This window comes from Pongo abelii, chromosome 14 (assembly GCF_028885655.2).
Source record: "Pongo abelii isolate AG06213 chromosome 14, NHGRI_mPonAbe1-v2.0_pri, whole genome shotgun sequence".
In the NCBI taxonomy this organism is placed as follows: Eukaryota; Metazoa; Chordata; class Mammalia; order Primates; family Hominidae; genus Pongo; species Pongo abelii.
In genome coordinates, this window is record NC_071999.2 from 82764723 (window position 1) to 82787007 (window position 22285).

General features: G+C 40.2%; 1 protein-coding gene across 21 annotated transcripts in view; it reads right to left on the reverse strand.

Annotated features, from left to right (window-relative positions):
- Positions 1-16377: 16377 nt before the first annotated feature.
- MYCBP2 (MYC binding protein 2) overlaps positions 16378-22285 on the reverse strand; it is a 276766-nt gene continuing 270858 nt past the window's right edge. For all 21 annotated transcript variants that reach the window (XM_054529141.2, XM_024230800.3, XM_024230799.3 and 18 more), the window contains one exon: positions 16378-17210. In XM_054529141.2, coding sequence (XP_054385116.1) covers positions 17095-17210 — 116 coding nt within the window. In that variant the 3' untranslated portion in view covers positions 16378-17094. The remainder of the gene's footprint in view (positions 17211-22285) is intronic.

The following is a 22285-nucleotide window of genomic DNA, read 5'->3' on the forward strand; positions in this document are numbered from 1 at the left end:
GAGTGAAACTGTTTCTATAATAAAATGAATTCAATGTGGGGAAATGCCAGTGTTGTTTGTTCGGTGTTTTTTAAGGGCCTGCCAGCTGTCAGATCACTGAATCAAACTGTACAAAGCCTCTGGTAGCATAAGAATGTGGATTTACCTGAACTGCAACATTTGTTTAGGTCCCTCAGTGACTGGATGATGAGGAACAATAGGAAGTTCTAAGAAGGACAGTGATAATTATTAAAGAAAAACAAATAAGTCAAATACAGGCCCATTTATTTAAAGTTGGGTGAACAGTATAAATGATCAGCAAAATACATTAAACCAATTCAGTAAACATGATGAGCATAGGTTGCATTACGTTAATATTGTATCACATTACAGTTATATCACATTCCAATCATAGTTCTTTTTTTTCTTTTTTCGCCATTATGATCTATTCTCCTCCTGAACAATACAAGGACCTTGGCACACTTGACCTATTGAATACCCCTTTTCTTCCCTGTTACTGGCAAAGATTTTATTTCACCTCATTTTTTTTGAAAAAAGAAACGTGTTTATTTTTTAATCAGTCAGTACTTATTTACATTTATCAATTGTATCATCAAGATCAGTGGCATGGTAGGCGGGAGAAAGGATGAGTGTGGAGCACATTGATCCAACAGGGAAAAATAATTTATTATTGACCCTGTTTGGAATTGCCAGTGCATGTGGTAATAAAAAGCAGATGAACAATTAGTCTCTTTATTATTGTTTTAAATTATCCACAGACAATGTACTCCCTCCACCATGTAGAATGGTGTAGACTATTCCCACACCACCCCAGCCTTGGTACACCAATGATCAGGATAGATTAGATTATGTTGCAGTAGTTCCTTAAATACCATCTTGTAATTCCTCGTTTTTGATGACCTTTACAGTTTTTAGGAGTACTGCTTTAGTATTTTTGTAGAATGTCCCTCAATTGGGGTTTGTCTTAGGTTTTTTTCTTATAATTACATAGGGACTATGGATGTTTTAGAAGGAAAACCACAGAGGTATACAGTACCATTCTCATCACATCATATCAAGGGTACATCTATTAATACGACTTATCCTTGTTGATGTCAACATTAATCAGAGGTTGAGATCAAGTTATTCTACTTAAAGTTACCCTTTTCCCTCTCTTTTTGTACTGGAAGAAAGTCACTATGTGTAGCCAACACTGCAGAATGTGGATTTACCTGAACTGCAACATTTCCTTGAGAGGGGAATGTGTATATAAATTATTAAAATTTTTCTGCCTTGGGAGGTGTATCTACATATCTCTTAATTGTATATGTTTACTTTTCTGTCTGTAATTTCTGTAGATCTGTCTTCCAAGTCACTAATTTAGTCTATTTAGTCTTTGCTAAGACTACCTTTGCCTGCGTTTTTCATTTCTAAAAGTTTTATTTCGTTCTTTTTCATATCTGCCTGATCTTTCTTGATATTCTTTTCACTTTGTAATTTCTTTTTTTCTTAAATCGTTTTAATCCTATGAAATAATTGGGGGTCTAATCATGATATGTGTCAGTGTTTGCTCATGGTGGGTTGTTCCTCATGTATTTTATAATTTTGGATTGTGAGTTCATCTTCTGTACAACTTTAGCTGCAGGAATTTTGCACAACAGGCAGAAGCTGGAAGGGAAGGAGATTGTTAGTGAGTGCTGGAAAGACAATAAGGAATTGTTAATGGAGTCCAGAGAAATCAGGATATCTTTAGATATCTTTCATATAATGATGGCAAGCCCAGGGAAACATTTGTCTATGGCAACATGGAAAGTAGAGAAATGCATTTATTTAATTGTTGGACTTGGCTAAAGAAATTTCCAAGCAGGCTGGGTGTGGTGGTTCACGCCTCTAATCCCAGCATTTTGGGAGGCCAAAGTAGGCGGATTGCTTGAGCTCAGGAGTTCAAGACCAGCCCGGGCAACATGGCGAAACCTCGTCTCTATTAAAAATACAAACAAATAGCTGGGCGTGATGGCATGCACCTGTAGTCCCAGCTACTCAGGAGGCTGAGTTAGGAGGATTGCTTGAACTTGGGGATGGAGGCTGCAATGAGCTGAGACTGCGCCACTGCACTGTATCTCTAGGCTGGGTGACTGAGCGAGACCCTATCAAAAAAAAAAAAAAAAAAAGAAAAGGAAAGAAATCGCCAAGCAGAAGGTTGAGAGTATCTGCTGGTTTCTTTTGGTTGCATATGAAAAAGTTCAGATACCCAGCACTTTGGGAGGCTGAGGCGGTCGGGAGGCTGAGGCGGTTGGATTGCTTAAACTCAGGAGTTTGAGGGCAACATGGGAAAACCCTGTCTTTACCAAAAATACAAAAATTAGGCAGGTGTGGTGGTGCATGCCTGTGGTCCCAGCTACTCAGGAGGCTGAGGTGGGAGGATCACTTGAGCCTGGAAAGTCAAGCCTGCAGTGCAGTGAGCCGTGATCGTTGTGCCACTGCACTCTAGCCTAGGCGATAGAGGGAGACCCAATCTCAAAAAAAAAAAAAAGAAAAGACAAAGTTCAAATAGAACTTAAGTACAGAAGTAACTGTTTAGTTTTTGAGTAGAATTTAGAGGAAAGACAGAGGGCCTGGAACAGTCTTTCCTTCCATCAGAAGGTTCACAGAGTTTAAAAAGACCTTTAGGGAAATGATAAATGCCTGGGTGCTACCAGTAAGACATGGCCTCAGAGTAAGGCTCAGATCAAGAGTCCACCTATTGGACTTTAGAACAATCTCAGGTGGTACCTCTTAGACATCTTAGCTAGTTAAGAGGTCTTTTAAGGATTTTATATGTATGCTTCCTAGACTTCTAAGAATTTTAAAAGCATTGGGCCATAGCGTCTTGAATCTCAGCCCTACCAGAGAGGAATATATCTCAAAGAGATTTATGGGTGTGGCTTTTTTTCTGATGGAGTGAACCAAAGTAAGAGTCATAGGAAACATACAATATGTTTAAGAAAATTGTATTAACAGAAACACTGTGAATTTGAATAAAAGATACAGAGACAGTTGAAAATGAAGAGTCCTTGGGGCTCCCATCTTCTGTCATTTAAATATAGGTCCATAAAACGACTTATCAGCAATCATAGACCATTTCTTATAAAGAAGGAATGATGACTCAGAGTGCGGAGAAAGGACCCCAGAGGGCAGAGCCAAGAGCTACTGAAAATCACTTCCAGGAAGCAGGACTGGGCCTTAATTAAGAAACTGGTTACATGTTTCCAGCTAGATTTCAGAATCACTATGGACAAGTGACTGCTATTGTTTCCTCTTCTCCCCTTTATAAATGGGAGAATTTACTATCCTATGCCTATTTCACCATTGTATATTGGTTCTACATGAGTAGATCACGTGTCTCTTTAGTTCACAAGTCTTTAAGAGGAAATGCACTTGAATATGGGCTGGACTTTGTGATTTGCTCCATCATGAAAATGTAGAGGAAGTAACATTCTAGGACTTCCAAGGCTAACTTATGAAAAGCCTTGCAGTTTTTGTCTGGATGTCTGCATCTCTTGGCATGTTTCTTCCTTAGCAACTCCCTCTTGGAACCCAGTTGCCATGCTAATAAGAAGTCCAAGTCACATAAAGAAGTGTGCTGGTTTACAGCCCCCACTGAGCTCCCAGCCAGCAGTCAGCATCAACTGCCAGCCATGTGGGTGAGCCTTCTTGAGCATCTGTCCAACTTAAGTATCCAGATGACTCCGGCTCAGCTGCTATCTATTTGCAAACACAAATCCAAACTGAGAATCCACCAGCAAAGCTCGGTGAACTTACAGAACCCTGAGAGATAATAATAAAACATTGTTTTAATCCATTAAGTGTGGAGTGCTTTGTCATACAGTAGTAGATAACTGGAAGATAGTTAAATAATAAAGACAAGAGGAAGAATCAATAAGATAGGAAAAATAAATAGAGGAATTAGCAAAAACAAAAGCTGGTTTATACAAAAGGCAAATGAGGTAGACACTTATCTGGTCAAATTGATTAGTGAAAGGAGAGAAGTTGGAAATTAACAAAGTACAGAAATTTTTAAAAGCGGAACTAATATAGCCACTACAGAGATTTAAAATACTAGAAGTATGTTATGAATAATTATTAACTAATAAAATAGAGAGCATAAATAAAATGAATAAATTCTTTTAAAAATAACATGTCAAAATTAGTAACAAGGAGTAGAAAATTTGACTTCATTATAGACATTGAAGTAATTATCAAAGCCTTTTCCTCCCAAATAACCCTAAGCCCATATGGAATTAGAGATGAGCCTTATCAGATTTCTAAGAGTTTAATCCTTTCCTTCTTTTCTTTTTGTTTTATTTCTTTAATTTTTTTCTTGACACAAGGCTATGTTGCTATGTTGCTCAGGCTGACCTCAAACTCCTGGCCTCAAGCAACCCACCTGCCTCAGCCTCGTAGCTGGGATTTTAGGAGTGTGCCACCATGAACAGCATGACCTGATCCCGTCTTATACAATTGAGAAAAAAGATAAAGAAATAAAGTGGTCCAAGTCATCTTAATGAAGCTACTATAATCATGATTCCCAAACCAAATAAGAAAGGAAAACTATAGCCCCATGGCCCACAATGAAAATAAATGCAAAAATGCTAAAATAAATACAGGTTCAACATCTTTAATCCAAAAATCTGAAATCTGTAATGTTCCAAAATCCAAAATTTTTTGAGTGCTGACATGACTTCACAAGTGGAAAATTCCACACCTGACCACAGTAAAAATGCAGTCAAGACTTTATTTCATACACAAAATCATTTAAAATAGTGCATAAAATTATCTTCTGGCTAAGTGTATACAGTGTCTGTGCAACATAAATGAATTTCATGTTTAGGTTTGGGGCCCATTCCTAAAATATCTCATTATGTATATGCAAATATTCCAAAATCTGAAAAAAATCTGAAATCCAAAAGACTTCTAGTTCCAAGCATTTCAGATAAGAGATATTCGACCTTTATTAATCGAATCCAACAGTGTAATAAAACGAAGAAATAAACGAAACCAAAACAAAACAGTGATAATAACGTGCCTGATCCTCTTTTTCCTCTTTTTCTTTTCCCACGGCATATATCACTTCCTAGCTTATTAGGTATTGTATGTCAGTTGTTTAGTGTCCATCTCCCACCTGGAATATAAGCATGGCAAAAACATGAATCTGGCTGGGTGCGGTGGCTCACACCTGTCATCCCAGTACTTTGGGAGGCTGAGGTGGGTGGATCACCGGAGGTCAGGAGTTTAAGATGAGCCTGGCCAACATGGAGAAACCTCATCTCTACTAAAAATAGAAAAACTAGCTGAGTGTGGTGGTGGGCACCTGTAATCCCAGCTACTCAGGAGGCTGAGACAGGAGAATTGCTTGAACCCGGGAGGCAGAAATTGCACTGAGATTGAGCCACTGCACTCCAGCCTGGGTGACAGAGCAAGGCTCCGTCTCAAAAAAAAACCAAAAAAAACAAAAAACAAAAAACAAAAACATGAATCTTAGTCTGCTTGGTTCACCAATCCTAGGCTCCTAAAACATTCTGTAAATGTTTCTTCCAAGGATGAAAGAATGTGGCAAAACAGGACTTATGGTTTATTACGTGGCGTAGTTACCTGGACTTAACCCAAAATAAATCTGTCCTGAGGAATAGGTAGGGACTTAGATGTCACAGAAGAGGGAAGAATCTTAAGAGGCAAATGGGAAGATGATGAGAGAATACAGTCATAAGTTAGTTTGTGAGTCAGAGAACCCATATCATACAAAGAACCCTGTTCTTTTGTGATTCACCAATTTCTTATGTTCCACAGTGAATGGTAAACCTCCTTATAGAAACAGGGGCCATCCAAGCTGGGACAGTCTTTCCCCTGGGAATTTGGAATTAATACCGGCAGAAAGAGAGTAGTCTGTTCCTTGGGTCCTTAGACTTGTAACACATCAACCCAAGAGCTATAGGTGATCTTTTTACCACATGGCCTGCAAAGCAGAGAAAGGTGCTCTGCACTGAGAAAGAAGAAGAGAAAATAGACGCATAGAGAGGAACATGAGGAGAGATGGAGCCAGTGCCTCCAGCCCTGGTTCTGCTCTATTCCCACAGCCTGGAAGAGTTAGCTCAGCTCTCACGTATTTTTTTCTTGCTTTTCAAAGTTATTTCAACTTTGTTTTTTTTTTTTTTTTTTGCTTGCAATCAAAACTCCTTACCATTGCAAATTTGATCTGGAAAGGGTGCTCCTTGGATCTCAAATTATGTTGCTTTTCACTGAAAGGTGTCATGGAATTTGGTCTTGCTGTGTCTTGTGTCCGGGAGTGGGGCCTTGCATCCTCTCCACAGCTGCCCTTTAACCAAAGATGATTCTGCCTAGTCCTAAAGGGGTGCTGGTGGCTGTGGATGGCCCTGTCTTGGATGGAGCCCCAGAAAAGTCACTGGGCATGACTACTGCCCCTTTTGAAAGATTTCTTGTTTTCCAAGTTGACAGATCAACCACAGGGGCTGGAGGCAGGGAACCTAAGACCGATTTATGCCAACTTCCTAGAACGAAATCAAACTTAAAGACATCACTAGAAGAAAGATGCATGCAGTTCTTTCCTGAGGGGCTGACACATCTCTAAAGAGCAGTTAAGTTGGGGAGGAACAGAACTTTTCACCCAAATTTAGTCATTCCTTTGAGTCATACAAGGCAAGGGCCTTATGGACTTAGGGTTTTATAAGGAGCATGTTCCATGTGTACTTTCCCACTCTCTGACCTCTTTTTCCCGAAGCTCTCTTCTTGCAGGTCCTTTAGTCTGGTGTCGCTTCAGCTTCTTCTCAGGCTTTGCAAATTTGAAAGCCTCAAGCCTCCACTGCTCAGTCAAAGCTGCTCTAGAGTGGGATGGAGAAGATGTGGATTGGGTTGGAGCTTAGGTCTCATTCTGCCATTTACAGGATACGTGAGCTTGCACAGGTTACTTAACTTCTTCATGCTTCAGCTTCCTCATCTATAAAATGGGAATAAGGCTGTTCACAGTGGCTAACACCTCTAATCCCAGCACTTTGGGAGGCTGAGGTGAGAGGATTGCTTGAGCACAGGAGTGCAAGGTGGCAGTGAGCTAAGAAAGTGCCACTGCACTCCAGCCTGGGTGACAGAGTGAGACCGTATCTCTAAAATAATAAAATTAAATTAAACGGAATAACAATAATATATACCACATAGGGTTATTGTGAAAATTAAATATGTCAACATCCATAGAACAAAAAGGTCAGTAGCAGGCGCACAGTAAATCCCCAGTAAATGCTAGCTACATCATTGTTGCTATTGTTACCAGTGGAGGGTGTCCAGGTTCTTGGTTTCTTGAACAAACAATTGGACAAAACACACAAAGCAAGGAAAGAATGAAGCAACAAAAGTGGAGATTTATTGAAAACAAAAGTACACTCCACAGAGTGGGAGTGGGCCTGAACAAATGGCTGAAGAGCCCGGTTACATAATTTTCTGGGGTTTAAATACCCTCTACAGGTTTCCCATTGGTTACTTGGTGTACACCCCATGTCAATGAAGTAGTGGTCTGTGATCAGTCTTATTGGTTGTGGGAGGGAACCAATCAGAGGCTGAAGTGAAGTTACAAAGTTAACACTTTATGCAAATGTCTGATTGGTTGTGAAAGTGACCAATCAGAGGCTGAAGTTACAAAGTTATACTCCCATACAAATAAGGACTTGGCCCATGACCAGCCTGACTGATTGTGGGAGGGGACCAATCAGAGGTACTTTCAATTTTTCATCTGCCACGCAGAAAGGAGGGTTGCAAAAGGAGTAGCCTTTGTTCCTTTTGTTACTTAGGTGTGGAAAGTTGGGGGTTTCCTTTTGATTTGGTTCTAGGAAGTCAGCATGAATTGGCCTTGGGTTCCCTGCCTCTGGACTTATTCTCCTGTCTCACTATTACTTTTGGCCCTAACTTGATAAGTGAGGACAGCAGTGGCTGTTTCAATTTTAGGCCTTCATAGCTTCAAGAGCTGTAATGTTTTCTCTCTCACTGGCTCAAGCAGCAGGAACACCACCAAAGGGGCACTAACAGCCTATGTGAAAAATGTTTTTCTTGCCAGGACTGGCTTTGTCCTTGAAAAACAGTAACCCAGGCAAGCACTAAAATGCACTTAACTATTTTCTGGACTTGGCATGCATTTCAAGAAACAGCACACTAGCTGCAAATAGTTCTCTTTTAGCCTTGCAGATAGAAAAAAGATTCTGTTAAATTTCAAATTGCCCCCTCTACTCCCTTCCAACAGAGGATGGTTTCCCATTCATTCTGCCATTGTAACACAGCATCCCTGACAGATGTCTATCAGCCTAGCCTCTGTTTGAATAGCCCCCGTGATGGGCTCGCTAGTTACCAATAATATTTGTTTCACTGCCAAGGATATTTGTTCCACAGGGATTCATTAGAATATTTTTTTGTAGGTGTAACCAAATGGGATTTCTTTGTTATTTTTACCCCTGGCCTTACTTTTGCCTTTAAAGTAAATGATATTAAGCCATGCTCCCTTTTTAGGCACGTGGCATTTTTCCTATATGACATTCAGGTTTAAGGACCTCAGCTCCTGTCATGTCCACTTTGCCAATCAGTTCCATTCTTGTTGGTTAAAACTAAATCCAGAAGAGCAAAAATCTCTTTAGCTGCCTGTTTTTCAAATGTACCCCATATTACTTCACTGTGACACAGATATGATTACTTTTGATCAGGCCCCAAGTTGTGCGTAGGTTTTGAATGTCCACTTGCACACAGTTTACTTACTAAAAGGCATGGACATTGATACAGTTTGGTTTTGTATTCCTGCCCAAATCTCATGTCCAGTTGTAATCCCCAGTGTTGGAGGAGAGGTCTGGTGAAAGAATACTGTATCATAGGGGTGGTTTCTAATGGTTTAGCACCATTCCCCTAGTGGTTCTAATGGTTTAGCACCATTTCCCCCAGGTTGTTTAAAAGTGTGTAGCACCTACCTCTCCCACCCCAGTCAATCTGTCTCTCCTGCTGGCCATTGAAGATGCCCTTGCTTCCCCTTTGTCTTCCATTATGATTGTAAGTTTCCTGAGGTCTCCTCAGAAGCAGAAGCCTGCACAGCCCACAGAAACATGAGCTGATTAAACCTCTTTTCCTTATGAATTACCCAGTCTCAAGCTCTTTATAGCAGTGCGAGAACAGACTAATACAGACATCTTCAGCTTCAGCTGGAGTTATTCTTTCCAGGTGGGCACTTTCACACAGCTCATTAATTGACCCCAATTGACCTTCTACAATTCCATCAGATTTTCTTATTTCCTGTTCACATCCTCCATGTGGACATTTAGGAATTAAACACCATACACACTTGCAGCATTGTTTCATGCTGCCCCTTCTACTTGTCTGATAGATATGACTCTGAGACAAAGTGCACTTTCTAATTGGAGTATTTTGGTGCTTGATTCTTTCATGTAATATCTTGGATATAACCGTGAGATTGTACTTTTTTGTGTTAAAATGTCCAGGTCACATTCTTATGCATGCCCCATGCGGTGGGACATCAATATTGGACCCATTTTTCCATCAGTGCACTTGGGAATTACTGGACCCCTTCTCTTCTGGGCCTTTGCATGAGGTCCCTCACTCTGTGTGTGAAGCCAGTGAATCTCCTACTAAATCCCCTTTCTAGGCACTGGGAACATATTTTTTCTCTTTCTAGGAACTCACCATTCTGGTATTATATGCTGCGCTCCATTAAATCAAAGGTTTTGTATTGACACTACCTTTATTCGTCACCAGACACCAAGTCATTTGTTCCCACTTCAATAATTGAGGGAAGTGACTGATGTATTTGCTGGGCCTTGGAAGGCTGGTCAGTGTTGTTCATCTTCATAAAGCACTGATTGCAATTATTCCTGTTGTTCGAAAGCATTCTGTGCTTCCGTCTTTGCAAGGTTGAAGGGAAATTCTTAGGCCTGCCATTATAAACTAATGTATAATCTGGTCTGTATCCAAGTCATCTTCTATGACATTTTTTCTTTTTGCTGAGGTATAATTTATTTATTTATTTATTTGAGATGAAGTATCGCTCTTGGTGCCCAGGCTGGAGTGCAATGGCATGATCTTGGCTTACCACAACCTCTGCCTCCCAGGTTCCAGCAATTCTCCTGTCTCAACCTCCCAGGTGCCTGCCACCACGTCCAGCTAATTTTTTGTATTTTTAGTAGAGACAGGGTTTCACCATGTTGGCCAGGCTGGTCTTGAACTCCTGACCTCAGGTGATCCACCTGCCTCAGCCTCCCAAAGTGCTGGGATTACAGGTGTGAGCCACCATGCCCTGCCGAGGTATAATATATAAACGGTGAAGTACACAAATCTTAAGTGTACGGTGTGATGGACTGCTACACTGTCTGTGCTTGGGTAAGCACCATCCTGATTATGACAGAAAATACTCCGGTAACCCAGTGATCCCTCATGCGCCATCCTAGTCAATGCCCTCTCAAAGGTAACCACTATTCTGAATTCTATCATCATACATTCTTTTTTTGCCTGTTTTTAGAACTTTATGTAAATGGAATCATACAGTATGTGCTCTGCAAGTCAGCTTAACTAAACCCTTTTCATTGTAAGCCACCTGTTTGTGTGTTAACTCTATCTAGGATTCGATTGTAAACTCTTCAAAGGAAGGAAGTGTGTTTTGTGACTCTTGATTATAGCCTTTATCAACTCTTTCTGAGATTACAGCCATAACTTCCCAACTGTCTTATCCAGGGGTGGTGTTTTTCAAGCCACCTTCTGACCTTCATCCTGCCTCATCTTCCTAGAGCACACATTCGTGCATACCTCTTGCTAAAAAAAAATTCCAATGATGGATGATAAAATCAAACTGTTGAGAATGAGATTCTAGACCAGCACTGTTGATTACAAATGCATGCAAGCCACATATGTATTTTACATTTTTCTAGAAGCCGCTTAAAAAAAAGAACAGGTGGAATGAATTTTAATAATTTATTTTATTTAACCCAGTATAGCCAAAATATTCTCTGTGTAATCAACATAAAAAAGTATTGAAATACTTTCCATTCTTTTTCTCGGTGAGACTCCGTGGCCTCATCTGATAATATTTTGGATAATATTTTGTAGGTTTGTGGAAGACGAACACATCATGATGCTTGTGAAGCCCATTGCATTCCTTTCCTATTGCTGCGGTAACAAATTGCCACAGACCTGGTGGCTTAAAACAACACGTTTACGACTGTGTAGTTCCGGAGATCAGAATTTTGAAATGTACTAACAGCAGAGTGTCAGCAGAGCTGCATTCCCTTTGGAGCCTCCAGGGGATAATCTGTGTTCCCCTTTGCCACCTCCCAGAGGCCACCTGCATTCCTTGGTGCCTGGCCCCTTCCTCCATCTTCAAAGACGACAGTGTAGCATCTTCAAGTCTCTATCTCTGGCCTCTGCGTCTATCCTCACATCTCCTTCTCTGACCGTGACCCTCTTGCCTCTCTTTCCCGTATTAGAACTCTTGTGATTACATGGGTCCATGGGGTCAATCCAGTGTACTTTTCCCATCACAAGATCATCTGTACCCTTAATCGCATCTGCAGAGTCCATTTGCCATGTGAGGCAACATCTTCACACATCCCAAGGGCTAAGACGTAGACAGATTTGGGGGGATGGTTATTCTACCTGCCATGCCTGTGCTGGGCCACCGTAAGCCCTCAATAAATGCTTTGTCTAATGGTTATAAAACCTAGATTAAAGTCCTTAATAACATTGAATTATTTACAGGATTCTGTATTTGTGTTCCATGGCTGTCTCATCCTACCACCTGGCAGAGCGTGCCACACATCTTGACAGACTCTCATGCAGTTCATTCATCAAGCACCTTCTCTGTAGAAGTCATGGTTACTAAACACCCTCATGAGAGTGTACCGTCAAGTGTGGACCTAGACCAGGTGTTCAAGTATTTATTAAATTAACGAAGCCAAATAGCTTACCTGATGCTTCTGAGGAACACGTTAATGCCTCAGTTCTCACCATCATCTCTCCCTGGAATGCCCTTTTCCACTTTTGCTTGTCAAAACTGATCTATCCTGAAAGACTATCTGCGTTGGCTTTTTTTTTTTTTTTAATTAAGATGAACATTGTATGTTTTAAATGAAGATATCTCTGACCTTGCTTGTTACTGGAGAAACTTACTGTAAAATTGATGGCCTTTTCTTTAGCAATTTGATAACATTGTATGGTTACAGCGAGACACTAATCTTTACCTTGGCTTTTTCTTTCATAATTTTTCTTCACTGTAACGCCCTCCAGTATATATCTTTTTGTAGCCTTGTTATTTTTTTCTAAGCCACCCTAAGACATTTGAGAAATGAGGCCATAAGTAAGTCATTTAAAATGTATTACCCTCCTGTGTCAGCCAGGTCCTCTAGAAAGCAGATGCCAAGATTAAGTTATAAGTGCAGAAAATCTCTTGGGGGTAATCCCTATGAAAGATAAAGTGATGAGGGAGCAGGAGTGGGCAGGGAGAGCCATTAGACTGTGATGCAGGTCTGGCATCTAGGAAAGAAGAGAGAAGGAAAGATTGGGTAGGAAAAGCCTCTGACTGCAGGGCAGCTCTAAGGCGGTCTCAGTCAGCCTGAGTTCTTATGCAAGACTGTGCACGCAGGAGTGCTGCTTGGGCAGAAATGGCCAGGCCTGAGAACCCCAGCTGAACTCTATCACAGGCTGGGGCTGCCCTGGAGGAGTGTGACATTGGGTCCTATGTGGGGGTGATTAAAGCTGGAGGCTGTCAGCTAACTGGACTCCTTGAGGTGGGGCCTCCCCTGAAGGGAAATCTGGGTAGAGGTACCTCCCGATGACACTGAACACTCCTGGAGACATATGCTGTCTTGTCCCCTGTGCAACCTTGGCCATACAATAAGTGTCCTGTTACTACACGTTGAGCATCCCAAATTCGAAAACCTGAAATTTAAAATTTTGAGTACTGACATGCATGACACCCAAATAAAATGCTCACTGGAGCATTTTGGATTTCAGATTTGGGATGCTCAACTGGTAATGCAAATATTCCCAAACCTGAAAAAACCCGAAATCAGAAACACTTCTGGTCCCAACCATTTTGTATAAGAGATACTCAACCTGTATTTCATAAATTAGTATTTCTTTTCATAGAACTAGCAGTAATGTAACAATAATAGCATGATGTGATACAGCTTGGGCTTTAAACCCAGAAAGCTGTGAATTCACATCTCAGGACTTTTTTTTCTGAAGCTAAACTACAGCTGGAATCTAGTGTGAATAATTAATTTCTTTAAACAGCCAAAATGGGATTAATAATGCTTTACTCTCAGAGTTGCCGGGAGGATTAAATAAAACGCTTAATTTCAGTGGCTGCCTTTTAGGTGTTGAGTAAATGTCCTCTCCTTTGCTCTCTCTTGAATAGTTTATTGTGGGATAAAGCACTTTTGTATATACCTTCTCATTTGATTTAGATTTGGCATAATTTCTAATAAATTGAGATTTTAAAAGGTATGTGGCTGACTCAAGGCCACCCAAGCAAAAACGAGGCAGAGCCAAGGCTTGAATTCAAAGCTTCTGGTTTCCATCCCAGCACTCCATGCACTATCGGCAGTTTTCAGGAAAATGAGTCGCAGTGTTCCATCATACAGCCAATAGCAGAAACACGTGATGATGTATAGGTAGAATACAGTGACACAGTGGGCAGGGAGATATATTGGGCTGAAAATCTGAAAAACAATACAAATTACTAAACATTCTGAATGAAAAGTGAATAAAGGGAGCATTGCATATATTTTATCAAATAAGCTTATTGAGGTTGGGTGCGGTGGCTCACACCTGTAATCCTAGCACTTTGGGAGGCTGACGCAGGTAGATCGCTTCAGCTCAGGAGTTTGAGACCAGCCTGGCCAACATGGGGAAACCTTGTTTCAATTACAAAAATTAGCCGGGCATGGTGGCTCGTGCCTGTACTCCCATCTACTTGGGGCTGAGGTGGGAGGATCACTTGAGCCCAAAAGGCGGAGGTTGCAGTGAGCTGAGATAACGCCAGTGCACTCCAGCTGGGGTGACAGAGTGAGACCCTGTCTCAAAAAAAAAAAAAAAAAAAAAAAAAAAAAAACCCAAAAAACTCAAAAAACCAAAAAACAAAAACAAATAAGCTTATTGATAAAATAGGGAGATTTTAGGCCTAAACAGTCTAGCCATAATACTAAGAAAAATGGCTTTTCCTAGGCTTGAAAATATAACAGAAAAACAATTTCTTTCCAGAAAGATTCACTGACATCTACCACTGTGATTCTGCTTTCTGTCTCCTACCTTGGATGTTACATGCAGTGTTTGAAGGATGGTCCTTGTGTGTGTAGGATGGTCCTTGTGTGTGTAGGATGCTTGAGCTAAAAATGCCTGCCAAAGCCACCCCTTCCTGTGCTTTGTCATAATTTATTGCTAAGATGTTTAAGTTCTCTGGTTTTGAGATGCTAGAGATCCTGACTAAAAGTGGCTTCCTCATAAATGAAGATAAGTTAAAGTCATTGTGAGTATACATTACACGGCTTTGTTGCTTTTATCCCTTTCATAACTTGAGATGACTTTTTTAGCCAAGCCATCTCAATAGTTTATTTCTTTTCCTCTACAATTTACAAGCTGAGCTGACCAGTTTGCCAGCAAAGTTTGACACAAGATGGTATTCTTCACGGCTGTTAAGTGTCCATAAAGTCTCTTATCTGTGTGGCATTCTCAAGGTTAGTTTCATTCCTGTGGCCTGTGAGTTTAAGTCAAATATACTGACAGTGTCCTCACTGCATTCTCCCCTCCAGTTTTCTTGGGGATAAACCTAGGAACAGCTTTAGTCTCTCTACCTACTTTGTGTTTTCTGGAAACATTTTCAGTCAATCCTAAGCCTGAACACTCATACTTACTGTTCTTTGATCATATTCTAGATTTTCCTACTTAGGTATTTCTCATGCCTTTCTCCACATCTCTGCTCCTTGAAATGCTACTTATTCTTCAAAAGGCAGCTTAAATGGCCTCTTAGCTACACTCCCAACAACAAAACAATAATGATTTATCCTAAATCCTGAAGAATTTGGCTTGGATATTTTTATGAAACTTATTAGAACATTCTGTAAAATAGTTACCTGTGCTCAGATCTGATCTTTATTTTTTAAGTTCCTTCAAGGCAAAGATTGTTTTAAATTTCTCATAAATGCTTAACACAAATGTCATTAAATTTGTCAGTAATTTCTATATTGACAAATTAAGTTCTATATTTCCCACCATTGGAATTTAGAACAAAATGTGATTAAAACTTTTGCTAGTCTTGGCCAGGCACGGTGGCTCACGCCTGTAATACCGGAACTTTGGGAGGCCAGAGGCAAGCGGATCACTTGAGGTCAGGAGTTCAAGACCAGCCTGGTGAAACCCCATCCCTACTAAAAATACAAAAATTGGCTGGGTGAGGTGGCACACGCCTGTAGTCCCAGCTCCTTGGGAGGCTGAGGCAGGAGAATCGCTTGATCCTGGGAGGCGGAGGTTGCAGTGAGCCGAGATGGTGCCACTGCACTCCAGCGTGGGCAGCAGAGTGAGACTGTCTCAAAAACAACAACAAAAGTTTGCTAATCTGATGTATGATGAGTCAACAATCAATAATTTGGCAATTTCATGACTCGAGTGTCAAAAAGATGTATCTAAATACACCGTTGTCTATAGAAAATGAATAAAAAATTAGTGATTTTATTACTTTATATAAAGTTCAAAAAGGGGCTGGGTGCAATGGTTCACGCCTGTAATCCTAGCACTTTGGGAGGCCGAAGCAGGGGGGATTGCTTGAGTCTAGGAGTTCAAGACCAGCCTTGGCAACATGGCAAAACCCCATCTCTACTAAAATTACAAAATTAGCTGGGCATGGTGCTGGTGCATGCCTGTAGTCCAGCTACTCAGGGGGCTGAGGCTGGAGGATCGCTTGAGCCCAGGTGGAGGCTGCAGTGAGCTGAGATCACGCTACTGTACTCCAGCCTGGGTGACAGTGTAAGACCCTGTCTCATAAATAAATAAATAAATAAATAAAAGTTAAAAATGCTGCTAGTTAAAATAGAAGTTGATTAATTTCCTAAATGTTTTCTTCTGTCTTTGGTATGAATACATTTACCTATGAATATATATATTTTTATATATATATTATATAAATATATATATATATTTATGATCTTCTGCTTAGGGTTTAAGATTCCAACATTGCACTTCATTACTATTCTTATTTTCCCTAACAGTTATGAAAATTATGAATGTGTTGTGTTAGTAAATTTCTTTCTGAGGAAAACTGGACTTTTAGACCTTGAAGGTGTTTAAATTTTGTTTCTTAAACAATACCTCCCACAGTGGTAGACTTTATCACTGTATAAAAATGTACAGTGGTTTTATTGACATGTACATTCCAATATGTTTACAGCTGCAAGATAATGAGGCACACTCAGTATTGCACTTCATTAAAATTTCAGGCTCAAACTTAACCTAGAAGTTTAAATGAAATTGCATTTGTAATTTAGTAATTCTTATACAGGACAAACATTGATATCTTTATATACAGTGTGATACTTATTACATTTATATGCTGTCCTAACACAATTTTTTTTTTTTAAATAACAGTCTAGGAAATAAACCAGAATATTCCTCTTTTTATCCCCACCCGTGATGCAATTGTACAGGATTACAAAAAGGCAGTATACAATAAACAATGATTATTTTTCTTTTTTGCTTGAAAGCCAGCATCGTTCTTAGTCCATGGGCATGGCGATTCTTTTATATCAATTACCTATAAATGTCCAATGCTTCACAGGCCAATGACGGTAATGGCCACATGCAAACACCTCACAAGTTTGATGTCATTTGTTCAAAAGAAGATAAACCAAAATAATGGGGAAACTTTTCATAGCAAGAATTATGTACATGGTATTTGGCATCCTTCTTGCACTGTGAATGGTTCATTTTCATGGATGTAAAAATGGTCCCGTCCTTATCCTGAGCAGAATTTAAACTTCACCGCATCCTCTTGGGGGATGAAGGCAACTTTTCTCTCTGTAGACAAAGGATCTGAGTGTTCTAAAAAGTGTGGGCATTTCTGCACACTCCACATCCCAGAGCAAACTCTTCTCCAGTGGGTGGATGAACAACATGGAGTGGACATTCCGTTCCTTCTAACTGCTTGCCTTTGGGACCTGTATAAATTTGAAGGAGGCAAAGGAAAATAATGTTTTAAGAATACACACATATAAACCTCACAGAAATATAAATCACTGATAGGTTATTCAAAGAAATAACATGACTATGGTTATACAAATATAACATTTAGAAATTTTTCTTCTGATCACAAAAGTAAAAAATGTTCACTATAAAAAATTCAACAGAGATATGTATAATGGAAGAAGTGATGGGGTCTCTTACTCACTATATCCTGCCTAGAGAGGATCACTTTGAGCTACAGATCTTTTTCTATTAATAAATGCATCAGATATATCATTTTAAAACAGAGTAATGAACAAAAAAGGTCACAAAACCCCTCAATTTAGTCTGGCAGAACATTATTTTTCTGAATAGAAAACAGGGAGATTTTTGTGTAGAATGTTTTTCTATAAGTAAAAACAAATTTAAGTTTAAAGAAGCCATGTTTTCCCTTTTATTTTTACTGATGAAAAAGCACACACTGGTAAAATGGGAAGGCCAATGATTCCTGTAATTTTTAAAAGTACCTGAAGGATATTAGCAGGAAAATGAAAGTTGATCAGGTTAAAAACATGAACAATATTATGAAATACAATGTGGAAAAAACACTTTGGGGAAGATATGAATTTGTTGATAACAATCAAAGTAGGCCTATAAAATGTACCAAAAACAGTATTTTAAAAAAGAAAATTATTATATTAATGTGCTTCACATCATGGGTTTCATATCATTTAGAAAAGATTTTTAGTTCTTTTAGAAACGAGGAGGCTTACTTTGTCAGGAAAACACACTAGGCTTATACTTGAAAGCAGAGTCCCTATTTAATAGTAGATGAAGGAAAAGGAACTGTGCATTAGTTTTCTACAGCTAGTTTTCAAAATAATAAATGTAAATTCTGATTGTGCTTGAGAGAAAAATATCATGAGATTGGATGGAATGAGCTTACACTGATCAATGAGGAATGACATCTCATTTACTTTACCTTTTCTAGGTTTAAAAACATTTCTGACATAAGAGAAGGAAACCATGATGGATGAAAGGCTAGCATTTGTAAAGCTCTTAACCTGCACAGTATAATACCCAATAAGTGTTGGCTATTACTACTATTACTGAACAATCACAAACTGAGGCCTGATCTAGAGGAATAAAAAGTAAGTTCCGTATAAGAGTAAAACCAAGACATGAGAGTGTCAAACTGAAGACAGCTAATTTCAGAGAAGTCAACTTCAGGTTAGAGCTAACAGGCATGAGAGTGGCAATGAGTGCCACCTCAGACAAATGCAGGCACAGACCCCAGGATGGGTCAGCATGGGAGGATGCCAGAGGTTTGCTAGAAAGTTAATTATTCCTGTTAGAAAGTAGTTCAGTAGCTCCTGCTCCAAATCACACTGCAGTTTGGTGCCCACCCCACCAGTGGGTGGGGGAGAGTGGGCAGGATGGGGACACTCAATGGCAGATCTAGTTCAGATACACAACATATCAATGGTGGTGACACAAACTGCAGCTCTTGGGTTTTTTCAAGGAAAAAATGAGTCATTTACTCAACAAATATTTACCGCATGCCTAATGTATGAAGGGCATTGTTAGGTACTTGGGATTAAAGATGAAAAGTGCATGGCTCCCATCTTCAAGGTGTTCATAATCCAACATGATGGTGAGAAATAAAAATAGTGAAAACACACCTGCAAACATCTGAGTGCTTACTACTGAGGCACTGTTCTAGTATATCAACTACTTAACCGTTTAACAGTCATAGGAGGCAGAAACGATTATCCTCATTTTGTAGATATGAAACTGAAGTAAAATTAATTTTTCTGATTCTTAGATACCTCATCTTTAAAATAGACACAGCAATACCTAACTCATGGGGTGCTGTGAAGATTAAGTATCCTGGCACGAGAAGGTAGTCAATAAATATTTTAGAAAGAAATGGATAGAGGGATTATGCTATGGTCTGGATGTTTTTGTGCCCCTCCAAATTTATATACTGATGTGTTAATGAAAGGAGTTAGTTTGCCTCAGGTAGATAGCAAGGGAAGGGTCCCCAGAGAGCCCCAGGTCCACAAGTCAGTGCCTCATCCTCATATAACATAAAAAGCAGCTGGGGGAAAAAAGTCAAGCTGCAGGCACCGATGAGGGAACTAGCACAGGGCACTGTGCCTAAAGACATGCCCACGGCTGCACAGATAGAAAAACCTTCAATCAGATAAAGGACAAGACCTGGGATAGAAATGCCTTTGTCCTTTGTATAGTCGGGGGCTCTCTCCTTTTGTTGGCATAGGCACAGTGGGCTCCAGTGGGTTCCAGTGGGTTCCTGGGCCAGGGTCCCGGGCCAAGCTGAGTCACGCTGCAGGCCAAGACAGCCCGCAGACTAAGCACATTCCTTTCCCTTTCCAGTCCATAAAAATCCTGGGCCCCAGCCTCATAGGGAGCATCCTGTTTGGGCCACCCTCTCTGCTGGCAGAGAGCTTTCTTCTTTTGCTTATTAAACTTTCGCTCTAACCTCACCTTTATATCTGTGCTCCTTAATCTTCTTGGAGGTAGGACAAAGAACTCCGGGCATTATCTCAGACAATGAGAGACTGTTATATCTTGGTGCACTGCTGAGACTACAACATTAACACCAATGTTATGGTGTTAGGAGGTGGAGCTGTGGGAGGTGATGAGGTCATGGGGTGGAACCCATGAATGGGATTAGTGCTCTTCCTATCAATGAGACCCAGGAGAGGCCCCCTGCCCTTCCACAACAGCAAGAAAGCGCCACCTATGAGGTTGAGAGTGGGTCCTCACCAGACACCTCGACTACTAATTCTTAGATCTTAGACTTGCTGGTCTCCAGAAGTCTGAGAATAAATTTCCACTGTTTACAAGCTACCCAGTTTACAGTATTTTGTTATAGCAGCTTGAATGGATGAAGACTGATTATCTAAAAATATTAGAATTAACAGGGTTGAGAGTGGTTAGAGAATTGCTTCTTCTGTCCTTCTAAGTAAACTGTATATGGTCATCTTCCCTACTCACATCCCTGTGGGATCTCCTTTATTCTACTCCAGTTCTCTAAATGAATGGATGAGTTAGAGGGATGTGTGAGGCTGGGAGAGTATACCTCAATCTCAGTGTATGTTCTTAGGCCAGTTCATTAACCTCCCTAGCCCTCAATTTTCCATTTGATAACATAGGGATAATACCATCTACTTGTAGATTGTAAAAATTGAGCAAATATGTGTGAAGATGCCCAGGACCGAGGTCATTCCTTCTTTCTGCCAACTCTGGCTCCTCCCCTGCCTCCCTCCTGTGATTCCTTTGTGTTGGCTGCCCTGATGCCGTGAGGAAACCTGACCCTCCTCTCTCAGCTACTACCCACCACTGAGTTCTCTGAAAGTGTTTCATTGTTAACTTCCTTATTTTTAGCATTCTTGTTTCTGTTTTTTAACATAGAGGAAACTTTTAGTAAAATCTAGATTTCCCCTGAAGACACTGCTTGCCTTAAATCTTTCTCAACTGGAGGCTGGTTATCTCCCAAGCTCCTCCAGGTCATATGGCTACAATGTGTGACTGGTTTTTCTCTTGGTTCCTATTTCTTTCCAGACCACAACCTACAATGTTCATTCAATAATTGCCCTTCCTCCAAGCTCAAGTCATCTAGAGTCATCTAGAATACTGCCCTTTCCACACTCCCTTCACTTGCTAACCTCCAGCACATTACCCCCTCCCTCCAAGCATGGCTCACATCTCTATTCTGTCCATTATCCTCCATAACCTGGCTTCACATCATTCTGACCTTGCTTCTTTCAAAGCCTGCTACTTCTATTAAAAAAATAGTATTTGAGGAGAAACAGTAAAACAATTTTTATTTGACAATGAGCAAATGGTAAAAAGCAGTCATACTTGAAAAAACCCTATTTATCTTTATTTTGAAATGGATAGTATATGTTTCACATGGTTTAAAATCAAAATGTTAAAAATGATAACACAATTGGAAGCCACTTTCCCTAGTCTCTACCCTCATCTTTTTCTTGCTTTTCCCAATAGTTAATCAATAGTATTAGTTTCTTGAGTATCTTTCCAGGAGTTTCTTTATGTAAATATAAACAAATATGACTAGACAGTCTCATTTTCCATCTTACAAAAGGCAGCATACTACATACTCTGTTCTGCAATTTGCTTTTTTTTTTTTTTTTTTGAAACAGCTCTGTCACCCAGGCTGGAGTGCAGTGGCACAATCTTGGCTCACTGCAACCTCTGCCTCTCAGGCTCAAGCGATTCTCTGGCCTCAGCCTCGTGAGTAGCTCGGATTACAGGCGCCCGCCACCATGCCTGGCTAATTTTTGTATTTTTAGTAGAGATGGGGTTTCACCATGTTGGCCAGGCTGGTCTCGTACTCCTGACCTCAAGTGATCCACCCGCCTCGGTCTCCCATAGTGCTGGGATTACAGGTGTCAGCCACGCCACTCGGCCTAATTTACTTTTTTCATCTGATGTTATCTCCTAAAGATCTTTCCAAATCAGCACACAGAAACACCATCCTCACTCTTTTTTTTTTTTTAACTGATGCATAATATTAGCCACTACCCTACTGGATACTAGCATTGTTTATACATTTTCATTATCATAGCAAAGCTGTAGTTAATAACCTTGTTTATTTGCCCTTTTTTATTGTCCTCACATTTGTAGCTATATCCCTGAAGAAGGAGTGCTGAAGGGTTGATACACTGGTAATTTTGAGAGGCACTATCCAGCTGTTTTCCAGAGAGGTCTATCACTTGCACTCTGATAAGCAGCAGATGGCAGTGTGTGTTTTCCAGCTTTGACAACATGGTATATTGTGTTGTATGTACTCGTGCATGTATTTTCACTAATTTCAGATATATCTTGTGTAAAATTCTCTCCTATGGTTGCACGGACCTCTCCTTCCACTTCTCTAACTTCTGTGAAGCCTGGTATTCCACCTCACTGTTACCACCAGCCTCCTGTCCTCTTCCAGTATTTTCAGCTTCTTTTTGGTTTCATACTTCTTTCCCCTCAGCCTGCTTTCCATAGACAATAATTTCTCCTGTATTCTGAGTGGTTT